The sequence below is a fragment of the Penicillium chermesinum genome, assembly GCF_028974085.1.
Source record: "Penicillium chermesinum strain IBT 19713 chromosome Unknown utg000004l:1.0-3345178.0:1.0-3348027.0, whole genome shotgun sequence".
In the NCBI taxonomy this organism is placed as follows: domain Eukaryota; kingdom Fungi; phylum Ascomycota; class Eurotiomycetes; order Eurotiales; family Aspergillaceae; genus Penicillium; species Penicillium chermesinum.
In genome coordinates this window covers 349290-363140 of record NW_026695314.1, presented here as the reverse complement: position 1 = coordinate 363140, position 13851 = coordinate 349290, and the positions used below count along the sequence as shown (strand labels likewise).

The window sequence follows — 13851 nt, the reverse complement described above, 5'->3', positions numbered from 1 at the left end:
AAAAGCCCAAACCCCACCCCCGCCCCAACCATACGTGTGGGCCGGGTTTCGGGCCTAGAGTTAGGGCCTACAATAGGCTTTAGGCTTTGTCAATAGGCCCGAAGCCTATACTAGGGGCCTGAACAGGTCTTTATACCCTAGTGATAACAGCCCTCAGGGCCTAATGCGTACTATTAGAAAGTCTAGATCTTTGTAAGGGAACTACCAGATTTGGGTGGCACCAGGTGTGTCACGGATTCCAGCTAGAGGGTGTACTATATAAGGTGTGCCTGGGTGTATCCGCGCATGAAGCGCAGATATGGTAGTCTTTTGGCTTAGTTGCTTGAATATTAGCTCAGGGATGTCCCTTCACACCTCCACAGTATAGTCTGTTTAGCAAGCCCTTATATAGATCTAATCTATGTAATATATACATCAAGCCTTCTCTGAGTCCCCTCCACAGCTCCCAAGGCACCTTTGTAACTAAACAAAGCGTGTTGTCATATCAAGATAGGTTGTGCGGAAGTCTAGCCCTGAGTGTCAGAACCCCGTTGGGTTAGAGCTGAAGATATATAGGACACCAATTCACCGACTAGGTATATGAAGAGTCTTAATTCGGAATACACAGGACAAGAGCAGGGAGATAGATAGTAATCTTACCAGATCCAAGTTTGTCCGCATCTTCGTCTGGTATATCAATGCCGAACAACTATTCAAGTCATCAGCTTATGATCTATAGGTATAAATAGTTCAGGACTCTCTCTGAGATCCTATAAAATTCTCCAGTGTAGTACATACGTCCTCTATCGCCATGAACAATTCAACAGTGTCCAAAGAATCGGCGCCAAGGTCATCCACAATGTATGAATCCATTGTTATCTGCCGAAAAAACTATGTCAGCAGCCACCTGGTAGGATACTCCGATATATCGGCCTGTTATACCTTTTCTTCCTTGATACCTAATTGTTCACCGATAGCATTCTTCACCTTCCTTTCAATATCCACCATGATGACAGATAGTGGTTTTAGAACACTGATGATGTTCAGTTGAAGAGTCTTTCAACCGAATAAATAAAGTAGTAGAGTTTGAACAGAATGATTAGAACTAAAGCAGTATGTCTTAGTGTGATGATTGTTACAGAGCTCGGCTAACGGATCTATTATATGTCTTTAAGCCTAAGCCTTCTTTCATCCGATTAACACCATATCATTGACGTCATCTAGATATAACCAACTAACTATTGGTTGCCTGCACCATATGATGTCATTAGATGTGAGCTGTATATCCTACATTTTTGTGGCTGGCTGATAGTTAGGACTATACTGCGGCACGATCTGCAATGTCCAAGGATATTCGCAATCCATATCTGCAAACTGCTTAGTGTAAGGGAACTGTATATCAATCGGTTTCCGATATAGGCACAGAGAAAACAACCTTGAAATCACATGTCCTTCAGCTGGTGAAGTACGCTGGCTAGGTTCTGGCCAGTAGCGTTTGCCTTGTCCGCAAAATTTGCTACATGCATATCATGAATCAGCATCCGTGCGGCGGGACGTATTGGTAAGTGGGTTATATACCATCGAGAGTCTCATCTAGGACTATCTCGTGCATCTTTCCGCTTAAGAATAAAGTTGCAGGGCTTGTATTTGACTCTGTTTGGCGAGGCATTTGGCTTGGGACGTAAAGGCGGGGATAGCTCGATGATTCTGGCATTAAAAAACCGTTAGACCGGCCAGACAACCGCCACGGACTGATGACTTACCAAAACCAAAGTGTTGCGAATCATGGAAGAAGGTAAGTTTACATCTGTCTTCAGCGCTAGCTGCAGAAGCTGATGTAAAGGGACTGGCAGCACGGAGGGCATTACCAACCCCTGGCTCAATTAAAACATATGTTTCTCCCGGGTCACCAACGATAATAGGCACCTTCCTGGTAACCAGAGTCCCTCTCACGTCATGGGCAATGAAATCTGTCGTGACCCGATGAAAATATCGCGCCGTAGAGGCGATGCTGGTGCGAGGGAAGGGAGAGAAGGGCCGAAAAGCACAGCGAAACATGTGGTATCGGGGTAACGGAAATCGCAAGCGAGCGAAGGCACAGGTAATTACTCCACATTCAAGATGTGCAATGAGTTCTATACGGTGCACGACATATATGCATGTTAGGAATCTGACAAACTCGACTGAGACACTCTCATATCCGATCATCAACGGGGTATCCCGTCACAAACCAATTGAACCCGTGCATGTGATTGGCGTTACCTCGGCACGTACCCACAGGCGCAGGCACTTACTAGGATAACGCTTTTGAGGAGCTTCAAAAGGCAGTCAGCCATGAAATCCTACGGCTACGACAGAAAAATCGAATACGTCGGGATAAACCTCTCCAGGAGAGGAAGAAGCACCAAAAGACGCAATCAGACCCAAAGGAACAGATAAAAAGATAGCTACACTAGAATGGAGACAACGTCTACTTCCATTGTACGAGGGTATAACGAAAAAAAGAGAAAAAAAACGACTACCGAGTGTACATCCCCCAAAACCGCTCCGCGTTAAACGTCCACCGGTTATCGTCCTTCCACTTGTCATCAAACGCCGTAAAAAGCACTAGACCATCCCCTTTCTGCGCAAAACTGCGCCTCAAGCTCTCAACCGCAATCTTCTGGTTCTCCGCCGACGGAACCGCAGCCCCATTTGCCTGCCCGGCATGCGGCCACCCCGACTCTGTAATGATAGTTCTCTTCCCGCCCGCCGCAGCAGACACACTGTGTGCCTGTTCCAGCACGTACGGGCCCGCGTTATGCGGCTGCGCCGTCGCATCGAAGAAGGCGTGGCAGTTCGCCGCGCAATAGTCTGAGACGGTGCAGAGCTCGGGATGCTTGAGGAGGACGGAGAAGGTGTCGACGGTGACGACGGGCCCGGTGTAGCCTTGCGAGCGAAGGATATTCCGGGCTTGCTGCACGGCGCCGGTGACCTCGCCGGGGGTGCTGTGGCCGCCGTTGACGAGCTCGTTGCCGATCGCGATGGTATGGAAGACGGACCAGTCTTCTTGGCCGTTGGGGTCGAGGGCGGCTGCTTTGAAGGCGTCGAGGCTGGAAGGGAAGTCGCTGAGGTCGTAGACGCCGGCGAAGACTTGCATGTTGTGCTTGCGGGCTGCGCGGGCGACGGTCTTCGTTTGGTCGCAGTCGGTGCCGTAGATGCGCACGTAGGAGTATTGAGAGAGTTGGTCTAGATCTTTATCTACCTGCTCTTGGGATCTGCAGCTTCTATCGGCGTTGTAGGGAGAGTAGGAGACACCGAATTGGCGGCTAGACTTATGCGGCTTTAGATGATGCGGGTGAGGGTCTGGGTGGTGAGGTTGAGGGTGGAGATGTGGATGGGGATGTGGATGCGGGTGAAGGTCTGGTTTGAGGTGTGCTTTTGGTTGGACTCTATCGACGGTGATATGGGGCTCTGGAGTTGTCGGCTCTTGTGGCTCAGCTATGACGCTGGCTGTCGCAGTCGCTAACGACTGCTCGAATGTTTGGACGGTAGTATGGACACGAAGCTTTTTAAAAAAGTCAATTCGGGCTCGATTGTCTTCAGTCTTACGGACGCGGGGACTACTAACGAGTTCTTTTGGTTTGGCGGTAACAGCATCGTGAACAGTTTCCGTACGAATGGGCTGTCCATTTTCATTGACCCAGACCACCACCTCAGTGATTTTTAGGGCCTGGGGTGGATCATTGGGCTCCCTGAGGCATGTTTTCGGCTCTACGTGGTTGTGCCTGTTAGTGGCGGATTCTTCTTCAGTGCTGCGAATAGGGAGGGGTCTTACCCTGTAAATCCGCGAGAGCACCAACTCCAAAGAAGAACACAGTGACAACCTGTGTGAGAAGCTTCATTGCGTGCTCGGAAGCTCAGCTCCACCGAGTCCTGATATTCAGAACAAAAAGCTCGTGGACAACAGTCATAACAGGAGTGACCTCGAAGTCGACTCCCTGGTGTACGAGGGGAGAAAGTCAGAGTGCAGATCAAGCCGATTATATTCGCTTTAGGGGGGCCTGAGATTTCGCAGGTTCCACTCCTGGAAACTTGGATCAGTCTCCTTAACAAGGGGTCATCTAGGCGCAAATATTAGGGTCTGGGGTGACATGTGGAATGAGATGGCGGAGGCCAAGCTGCGCAACCCTTGAGTGCATCAAGGCGTGGTAGCACTTCATAAGGCGCTCAAAGCTAATCTGGGAAAGGTATCGGTGTCCTCCGGCTCCATGGTTCAGATCATTTCTAGGATGGGGGGGGTGGAATGCCCCCTGGTTATGCTGTCGCCCTTTGGAATGTGAGGCTCGTTGCTCGCCAGGTAAACCGGAACGGCCATTCGGTTCGAGAAGTATGGAGGACTGGCAGATTACCTGCAAGTCATGTGTTGTTCAAAGATGAGGTCAGTGGATTCGGGTTGTAACAAATGCAATTCAAGACAGCCCGAGACTGTAATTGTAAGAATAATATTAAACAATCTATAGTCATGCACTGATCAAGTATGGTACCAGCCCCCGAAGAGAAAAAGAAGCAAGGGAGATGGGACCACGCTGTACAAGCGAGAGAAATAGCAAGATGCATATCGACAAGTTAACAATACACGAAGGAATATAGGAGGCATTAGGGCGTAGGGGGGGTAGTAGAGGTAGAGGGCACCGAAGAAGCCAATGTCATCGAGGCATAAGCGTCATTCATGCCGGGGACGGCCGATCCAGTTTTGCAACGAGAAGGAAGAAATGAGCTACTTCTTTTTATTCATCACCTTGGTGATGGCGTGGCGAATGATCTTGCCAGCGCTCTCGATCTCTTTCTTGGCAAGGCCAATGGTGACACACACCTTCAGTGCAGGAGCGACAATCTGCTTGGGCTCGAAGTTATCCTCGAGGGACTTCAGACGAGTGATAAGAACACCATTGACAAGGCACTAGATTGCAAATTAGTAATGTGACTACATCGATTAGACCTTGGAAAGGTAGAGACTTACCTCATCAACGACATCTTGCAGCAAGAACTGCTGATCAGATTCAGTGAGCTTCTTGGCTGCCACAACCTCCGGCTTGATGGCCAAGATGAGAATGGGGTTCTCGGGAGCACTGGTGCAGTAAACCCAGTCGCTGCGAGGATCCAACTGCGCTCGCATAACTTTGGTATAATCACGTAGTTGTTCGATAAGCCCAGGATTGTTCTGGAGAAGATTGATAGTGGCACTGGCGGTGGTAGAAAGAAGAGCAGGAAGAGCCGCAGAGAAAGTATACGCCGACGATGAGATACGCTGGTGGTGCACAATCTCTTCAGATCCAGCACAGAAGCCTCCACCACCCACAATGGCACCAGCCAGAGATCCAATGATCATGTCAACCTCCGCAGCATCCACATTTTGGTGTTCTGTGATACCACGGCCAGTGCGACCCAAAACACCAAAGGACCATGTCTCATCAAGGATCAGGCGGAACTTATACTTGAGACGCAGTTCAATCTGTAGGAAAATTAGCAAATGAAGGAAGAAATGAACCATGCGGCAACTGCACGGTAGAGTTCTCTTACAATCTTTGGCAGGTTCGAAATATCGCCAGACGTCTCGAAAAGACCTTCGGTAATAATGAATCGCCGAGTCAACGGCTTGCGTGCCTGGTCCTTGGTGACCTTGGCAAGCACACGCTCCAAGTCTTCCATATCATTGTGTTCGTACCAGCGGACCGTACTGCGCGAGATCTGGATACCCTTCCGAATAGCAAAGCTGACGCCCCTATCCGCCACGATAATGTCTCCACGCTTGGAAAAGGCCGGGATGACACTGGAAATGGTCGAGAAGGACTGTGAATAGACAATGCACGCCTCGGTGCCCAAGAAAGATGCCACATCAGCCTCAGTCTTCAGGTGAACGTCTTGAGTACCGTAGAAACCACGGGGGCCACAGGGCCCGACACCGTAGTTACGGAGCGTCTGGATAGCTTGCTCCTTGAGCGCCTCGTTCGTGTTGAAGTTGTAGAAGTTAAAGGATCCGAGATTCATAACGGTGCGTCCATTGGCGAGCTTCGATTTAGGGCCGATCGGGCTATGGAACGTCACAGGGTTCCTCGGTCAGCAAAGGCATCTCGGGTAGCTCCGTGTAACGTGAAGACACAAGACAGTGGCCACTTACCCAGTAATCACGGTTCGCTTCTCCACCTCCATCGTCTCCAGACTTGATGGCTCGCCGACAAGAGGCTCAGGTGTCCACTCGTCCACAAGGTCATCAATCTCATCTTCCGATAAGGGCACGACGCCAGGCTTGGTGGAGTATTTCGGAGCGAGCAGGTACCGCACTGCGAAAAGGAACAGGAACAATTCGACAGCGGAACGAATGGGATCATTTTGGTAACTGGACTTCACGTATCGTAGGAAAATTGCTGATCCAGGGAGTCGATGGAAAAGATTGGCGAGTCCTTGGAGGTACTCGGACAGGAGACGTTGGGTCTCCTGGATATCCATGGCGAATGGGTTGAATAAGGCGCTCAAAGCGCAAACAGGACAACTCAGTCGATGCCAATGATAGGGGAATCGTAGCAAGCAGGCGTACAGAATAGGATGCGTTAGGTGGCGGCGTAATGATCTCAAGAGTCCTCCACGCGAAGAGTCCCGGGCTGGTGCGGATGTGGTCACGTGCCAGGGGGCTTTCGAGACGAATGACTTGGTGCATTTCGTACAACGGAAAAGTCATGGAAGATTATTGGCAACTACTGATGGTGGAAAAAATCAAGTCAAGCAATGCAAATTGTATTCCGTTACTGATGAGGGAAAAAAAAAATAGAACAGGCTATGGAAAGCAGTTATAACGAAGGAAAGGCCTCCGGGCTGCAATGGAACCACACATAATACAAGGAAGGTCATCCCAAGCAGGCCATTAAGGACAAACAAGTGCGCCGGGGAAGTAAAAGAATGCAGCGAATTGCGGGAGATAACTAAAATGAGAGACACAGCTTTGTACAGGCCATTTTTTGTTCATACATGGGAAGGGAGCGGCCGAGGTTCAGCCCTCAGAAAAGCAACCGACGAGCATCATATGTGCCCGACGTGTAGGGCTGAGGAGAAGGACTCGCGGAGAATCCATGTGGCAGATGAGATCCGGTGTAGTAGGTGGTGGTATCATTCAGTCCGGCATCAAGTGGCTGCAGAAGGGCCATCATGTTCTTGCCTTGCTTCACGCCAATCGAGCTCGCCAGAGTGTTCTTGAGGAAGGATTTATCTGCACCCATACTGTGAACAATCAAAGGCGCCGCAATCAAGAGAACGAAGACCACAACCATGCAATAGAACATGATGGCGAAGCGAATGACACGCTTCCTGCGAAGCTTGGATTGCTTGAGAGAATAGATGGGAGGGCGAATTTGGCGACTATTTGGAAGGTTAGCATACTGGAGCTTGGGGGTCAACTATCGGGTCACATACCTGGGGCGCAGCCAGAAAAGAATTACGGAGTGGAACTTGTCCACATAAGGGATGGCCAGAATAGGGAGCTGGCAGATCAGGATGATATGCCCAAGGATGAAGTCCGTTGCGAAGTAACCGAGTTCAGTGATCTTACACAAGAATTCACGGCCAGGTTGAGACATGGAGTGCCAACCCATGTTGTACCACTTGCCGGTCCACCAAGCGATATTAGACTGATCATGTTTGAACTCGCGGGTGAGGCACAAGGAGACAATCAGTTTGTAGATGAAACGCTGAATGGCCATCATGGCGATGAGACCGGAAACGGCGCGGGGCCAACTGAATGACTCCAAGATCATGAGAACCTCAAACATGGCAAGCTGGACAATCACGGCAATGGCATGAGCAATTGCGGCCAGGACGGATCCGAACTTCTTGCAGCACATGCTCAGGAGCGGTCCCATGCAGCATGCCATGCCGAAAAACATCATGGAAACGCCAGCATTCACGCCAACAGGGGCGAGAGAAACGATCAAAATTCGCAAGATGGCGTTGGTGGCATAATCGGGGTTGTTACTATACATGTTCCGCGAGTTGATAAACAAAAACGGAATGAGGGTAACAACGACCACGACTAGAGGGGCAACGATCTCGCTGAAGAAGATGTTGGTAAACTTCGCTCGGGGAATATCACCAGACCCCTTTTCGGAGGGTACGCCGAGAAGCTTTCTCTTGTAGCCAGTAAGACGTGTTCGAGACAGACGACAGAAGCCAATCCAAGAAGAGGCGTGGGACCTGGAGTTACCGCGCGACAACCATCGAATGTAGTCACGATAATCAATGAAGAAGTCGGACCAAGCGAATTGATGGGGGTTGAACACAAATGGCGAAACGATCATGGCCAAGAGAGACATCCAGAACCAAATCAGGGATGGTGTCCAAACCGTCGAGGTAGCAAAGAGAAGCATCAGCAAAAGGCGAGCACCAGCATAGATCGAAGAGCTGGCGAAACGCGAGTAAAGAATGCCGAACGGGATACGAGCCGTGGCGAAACCACGACCAGTACCGATGTAGCGGGCACCGCCAAATGACAAGTTGTTGTGGACAGCATTGGCGTAGATTTGACACACGAAAACCTCGAACAAGAAGGACAGAGATCCGAAGTGCTTCGCCAGACGGGTAGCCATGCGCCAGATACCGCGCTCAGTCAATTCCTGGACAGCAAGGGGCACGAACGAAATGAAGAACACAATGAAGATGGAAATGACGCAGCGGTTAACCCAGTTGACCACAGGGACAAGGTCAAGACAGTATGTTGGCATCAGAGGGTCTGTGATGGGCAAATCAGAGTTGTAACGGCAAGTGATCGACTCGTGCTTCAAGGCGCCCAGGTTGATCAAAACAATCATGAACATCTGGACAGACAACATAATGAACATGTTGTTAAGATGGAAACCAGGGTGGGCATAGTAAAACGACAAGAATCGATCCAAAGGAAGCTGCGTTCCGAGATAGTAGTATTCTCGAGACAACATCTGTTCACCCATACCAGTTCCAATCTTGGTTGTGAAATTAAGAATGGAACCGAAACCCAGATCACGACCCTTACCACACTGGAAGTATTCGCAATGCTTGATTCGACCACCGCGCAGGAGGGCGTTCATACCGGCGTAGATATCTTCGTTCAGGTGTAGACCCTTCTGAGCCTTGGAAACACCACCGCGCGTGCACATGAATGTTGCATTGAGGAAATCAGGATGACCATAGTGAAGCTTGCCACCGATTTGGGCCAAGGTACGTGCAAACAGGGTACCGAATGTCTGTTCCTTGGAGGCAGCAACGTCACCTAGGACACCAATACTCTCGGAGAAGATGTATTCACGAGCACCAAGAATGGCGACCGGGTGGCTGTCAGGGGTGGGGAGTCCAGGAGTGTATGGGGAGACGTTGTCAGTGGTCAATTCCTCGAATTCGGCAAGCACGCTTCGAATCTTCAAGCATTCTTCCAAGTAGTTGTCCTGGTTGGCATCGATCAATTGGATGTATTCACCGCGGTAGAAGATGATGGCGTGGTTCTGGTTATCGGACTTGCCATCTTCGAGGATCGGGTTGCCCGAGAGCTGGATGCGGAATTTGGGCTTGCGCATGCCGTTCTCGAGCAGCTCACAGTGACCATCAATCAAGGAGGAGTACAAGCGGGGCTCTTCGCCTTCGGTTTCGGGGGCCTCTTCATCCAAGTAAGCGATCTGCAGATCCGGGTACGCACGGAGCAGGAATTCCGTGTTCTCGCGTTCGTCCTTGGTGAACTTGGCGTATCGCTGCATAGAAACACAAATGCGGAACTTGCGGCGCGCCATGCGCTCAAGTTCTCGCTCAAGCTTCTCGGAGTTTCCGCCAAACATTTGCACAACCTCGGGGTTTTCGACACGGTACAGGAGCTTGATCGCACGGCTGTAGTTCATGAAGCCAGATACGGTTCTGTACAGTGTCTGAGATCGGAGCGATGCCCAGATACGGGTGCGAAGGGTGTACTCAGGGGCCGCAGACTTGAAACCGATGCAGTAGAAGGGGAGGTCATCAATTTGGCTCTTCTCCACATCCTTCTCGCCCTTCTCACCGTACTCTCCATTGAACTGGGAGGTCTCATCAGCAAGAATCTTGGTATCCTTGACGAAGCAGTCCCACTCGTGAGGATGGAGCTGTTTCAGATATTCAAGCATAGTCACGCGGGAGTACGGCTCATCCTCACGGATAATCTCACGGAGCGACAGGAGGATCTTTTCGCTGTAGTGAGGAATCAGAACACTGAAAGTGGGCATGTTATCGACAGGCAGTGGTTCGGGCATCGGCGTTGACAGTGACTGAGCGAAGAACGAGATTCGTCGTTCGGCTTCGGAGCCGGCGGGGAAGAACTCAGTCTTGAAAGATTGATCTTCTTGGGAGACAAAGAAGGTTGGCGCTCGGAGCGTGCGCTTGCCCTCCTGCTCTGAGGGAACTTGATGGTAGAGCAGCTTCTGAACGTGATCGATCGCAAGCAGGTGCTCACGGTACATCGAAATGATGATGGCGTTCCAAACTTGCGAAATGAGAACCTTCGGCTTGTACTTGATCTCCATATCTGTTGTCGCCAGGACCTTCGAGTAGATACGCTTTGGTAGGCGTGAGAAGATGTTTCGCCATGGGGACCAAATAGACACACCCAAGTAGAACGAGCGGGCGACCGAGAAGATGGTATTACAAATAATGTACCACAGATAACTGTCCAGGAAGAACAGGGTCAAGTCCATGAAGAACATCAGGCCCAGCAAGATCTGGGGCTGAGCGTGACACAGATAGTTCTTAGCCCAGTACACACCAACGCATTGGCGCAACTTCATCGGAGAGAGGATGCGAATTGGGTCTTTGAGAGACAGTGTCAAGAAGAAATAGGACTCAGCTAGCTTGGCACCAAAGACACAAACCCAGAGACCAAAAGACATCCACATGTCATTGCCATGGAGCTTGGGGAAGCTAGCAGTGAAGGTCTGGCTAGCAACGTATTGACGGCCACCCTTCTTCAAGTAGCTACCAAATAGCCCACCCAACGGCATGACACCGAAGTAAATCGCAGTCAAGACCGCAATGACGAAGTACACGATGCCAATGGCGAGGCCGATCGTGTTGCGCGTGCTTTCCCCGGGAATCAGATACGCTGCCTTCGCACCCGTCCCCGTCTTCATTTCCAAGATCGCCAGATTGAAAACTCCGGGAGCAAGATTCAGGACGAACATGCCAAGCAGGAAGAAGAATCGCGACAGCAGATGTTGGGCACCTGCCCACCGACGAGGCACATAGCACCATTCGCAAATTGTAGCAAAGATCTGGATGAAACAGGCGAGGGCACCGCCAAGACCGACTGCAGCCAAGTACTTATAAGCAGGCGGCTTGTTATTCCATTGCTGTTGATAGTTTTGGGTATACAAGGTGGGGGCGTTGTAGGCGGTGAAGAACCAGAAGGCGCACAGGTGGATGACCCAGATACGATTGAAGTTGGTGACCATGTGGAACCAGGAACGAGTTTCCTTGTAGGTTTTGAAGAAAGCGTTCTTCCAGACGACGTCCTTGAGCTTTGGCCACCGCTCAGCAGGCGGAACGTCCACCAGGCGAGTCTTGTCTTCAAAACCAATACGTTCAATTCCCTCTGGGTACCAAAAGAGTTGGTTCATGTCATCATAACCAATGATCTTATCGTGGTCATGCTCCCGGCGCACATACTTGCCGTCCAGAATCTCGTAACCCTGGTCACGGCAGTATTGGTACAGGGGAGTCACAACTTCGTTCAAGTAAGTGAATTCTTCCACCGGCTCGACGCGGGCCTGACATTCGGGCGACGAGTAATAGTCGTCGGCACACTTGAACAGGAAGCAAAGGCACTCGGGCAAGAATCGGACTTGGTTTGCTTCGCCCCAAAGCAGCAGGTACAATGCTATTTGACGTGCACGATCGTGCTGGGACATGCGGTTCATCCGGGACTTCCAGCGGTACTCCGCTGCCTCCAAGCTGTTGTCGCCTTCGAGGGCTTCCAGAGTTTCTTCCTCATTCTCAGGGTTTCGCTCTGCGGCCTTCTTTGCAGCCTTGCGGGCTTTCCGCGTCTTACGGTCAGCTTTTCCAAGCTTCATGTTGGCGAAGCCCACGCTGTCATCCAGATCCAGGTGGGCAGCAAAATACCAGCGGCGGTAGTTTGCATTGTGTCCACCGATGTAGTCGGCGTGGAGGGATAACAAGGCTTGATTGGGGGTCATGCGAGAGGCACGAGAGTCAAGGAGTGTCATCATGTGATCGTACATGTTGCGCATGCTGTCACGCTGGAAACCAAACTTGTTGACCAGATCAAGGAAGATATCTTCCAGCTCCTCTTTGGAGAGCGGAATCTGGGCATCGGCAGCCCAGGCTGGATAGGGCTCCCGCGAACGCTGGCCAGCCGGCAACGCGTTTCCATAGTCCATGCCGTAGACCGGGGTAGAGGCACCGGATGATCGGTTTCCGCCGTAGGACATCTGTGAAGAGGGCGGCCGATAACCATAGCCACCACGGCCATACTGGCTGTCCGTGTAGCTGTTGTAGCGATCGTCTCCTCGGCCGTAGTAGTCCATATCAGCAGCACGAGCTGTTTCAGACCTCATGGTGAAATCGCTGAAGGTTTCGGAGTGTCCGTCGGAGTCACCCCGGCGCCCACGACCGCTATAGCCAGCTTGGTCGTAGTATTGATCTCCGTAATATTCATCTTGATGGGCACCGGCGCCACCGGCACCACCGTCGTAGTAGCCGTGTCCATCGTCGTAGTAACCACTGTGACAAATCATATTAGCGATCTGATGATGCCACATCACACGTAAGAACACGTCTTTAAGACCTTACCCCTGGTCTTGATAGCCCTCGCCATAGTCTTGATGGTCATAGTAGCCATGGGCCCGGTCATCCTGATAGTAGGAGTCACCATGGCTCGGCTGGCCATAGCCATCATCATAGTGACCACCACCACCTCCGTAGTTGGCCATGATGAAGTCGCGATCGAATGTTCGTTGCTAGCTGCAGGCAACTTCGAGTTAGTTGCTTTGCTCCTAACGCTGGGCAGCTTTCTGGCTCACCGCCGAGCCCAGCTCGTTTCCCAGGGGGTGAAATCTCACCTTAGTCACAGCCCATTCAACGTATTATGTATTGTTTCAGTGCGTGGATAGGTGCGACGATTAATCCAAATGCTGCATCGACACCGAAGCGAATGGCGTTAACGTGAAGGCGTTGGTCTAAGATGTTGGAATGGGTCGAAATGAAGGAGGCCGAATGTCAAATTCGGGATTGACTGTAACGAATGAAATGAGACGGAACCAAAAGAGCGTCGCAACAAGTCGAAACAAGCGAGGTTGACGCGGAAGGAACAATCAGCGAATCCCCAAGCCTTCCTCTATGGAACGAAAGTAACAAGGGAAGGAGGGAGTTGGGGGAGAAAGAGCGAGAGACGAGAAGGGGAGGGAGGGGGGCAACAGAGAGAAGATTGGGTGGAGATGGAGCAAAAGGTGTAGGGAGAATATTGACGGATTATTTTTGGGAGGGGGAAGGGAAATTGAATTGGGACCACCAATTTACTGTCACCATACACTGCAGTGCACACGTACTCCAGAGCCAGGTACCGTGTACTTGTGCGTACTGCTGAAGCTGGTAAGCAGATTCCCCCTGAGAGGCACGTATCCACTACCTGTGGGCTCTTATCTGGTATGTATGGTACTGGGTATCGCGGTATTTTTCTCAGGGGTGTTTGTCCAACCGCCTGTTACTGGACAACACCTGTTACATATTATACACACCAGCCTCGTATGCAGTGCGTTTGATCTAGACGGTTTCTGCTCAACACGATCAATCTCATCCCCCCCGTGGCCAATCATCCTCAAAGCTACTAACCTCAGCAGC

General features: G+C 50.9%; 5 protein-coding genes across 5 annotated transcripts; all 5 read right to left on the bottom strand.

Annotated features, from left to right (window-relative positions):
- Window positions 1-589: 589 nt before the first annotated feature.
- On the bottom strand, window positions 590-987 carry N7468_005026 (acyl carrier protein; the record flags this gene model as incomplete). Its single annotated transcript, XM_058474323.1, has 3 exons — window positions 590-688; window positions 778-858; window positions 922-987. 3 exons carry the CDS (start codon window positions 985-987, stop codon window positions 590-592), a joined length of 246 nt encoding a protein of 81 aa, XP_058330063.1.
- A 434-nt stretch (window positions 988-1421) lies between these two features.
- On the bottom strand, window positions 1422-2114 carry N7468_005025 (uncharacterized protein; the record flags this gene model as incomplete). Its single annotated transcript, XM_058474322.1, has 3 exons — window positions 1743-2114; window positions 1558-1686; window positions 1422-1495 (listed from the first exon to the last, which is right to left on the bottom strand). The coding sequence occupies exons 1-3, from the start codon at window positions 2035-2037 to the stop codon at window positions 1422-1424; spliced, it is 498 nt and encodes a 165-aa protein (XP_058330062.1). The 5' UTR covers window positions 2038-2114.
- A 383-nt stretch (window positions 2115-2497) lies between these two features.
- Window positions 2498-3863, bottom strand: scw4 (putative cell wall glucanase (Scw4); the record flags this gene model as incomplete). Its single annotated transcript, XM_058474321.1, has 2 exons — window positions 2498-3732; window positions 3797-3863. The coding sequence occupies 2 exons, from the start codon at window positions 3861-3863 to the stop codon at window positions 2498-2500; spliced, it is 1302 nt and encodes a 433-aa protein (XP_058330061.1).
- An 875-nt stretch (window positions 3864-4738) lies between these two features.
- Window positions 4739-6468, bottom strand: lcbA (serine C-palmitoyltransferase subunit lcbA; the record flags this gene model as incomplete). Its single annotated transcript, XM_058474320.1, has 4 exons — window positions 4739-4921; window positions 4982-5473; window positions 5542-6052; window positions 6140-6468. 4 exons carry the CDS (start codon window positions 6466-6468, stop codon window positions 4739-4741), a joined length of 1515 nt encoding a protein of 504 aa, XP_058330060.1.
- A 545-nt stretch (window positions 6469-7013) lies between these two features.
- On the bottom strand, window positions 7014-12944 carry N7468_005022 (1,3-beta-glucan synthase; the record flags this gene model as incomplete). Its single annotated transcript, XM_058474319.1, has 3 exons — window positions 7014-7371; window positions 7426-12735; window positions 12805-12944. 3 exons carry the CDS (start codon window positions 12942-12944, stop codon window positions 7014-7016), a joined length of 5808 nt encoding a protein of 1935 aa, XP_058330059.1.
- Window positions 12945-13851: the final 907 nt, after the last annotated feature.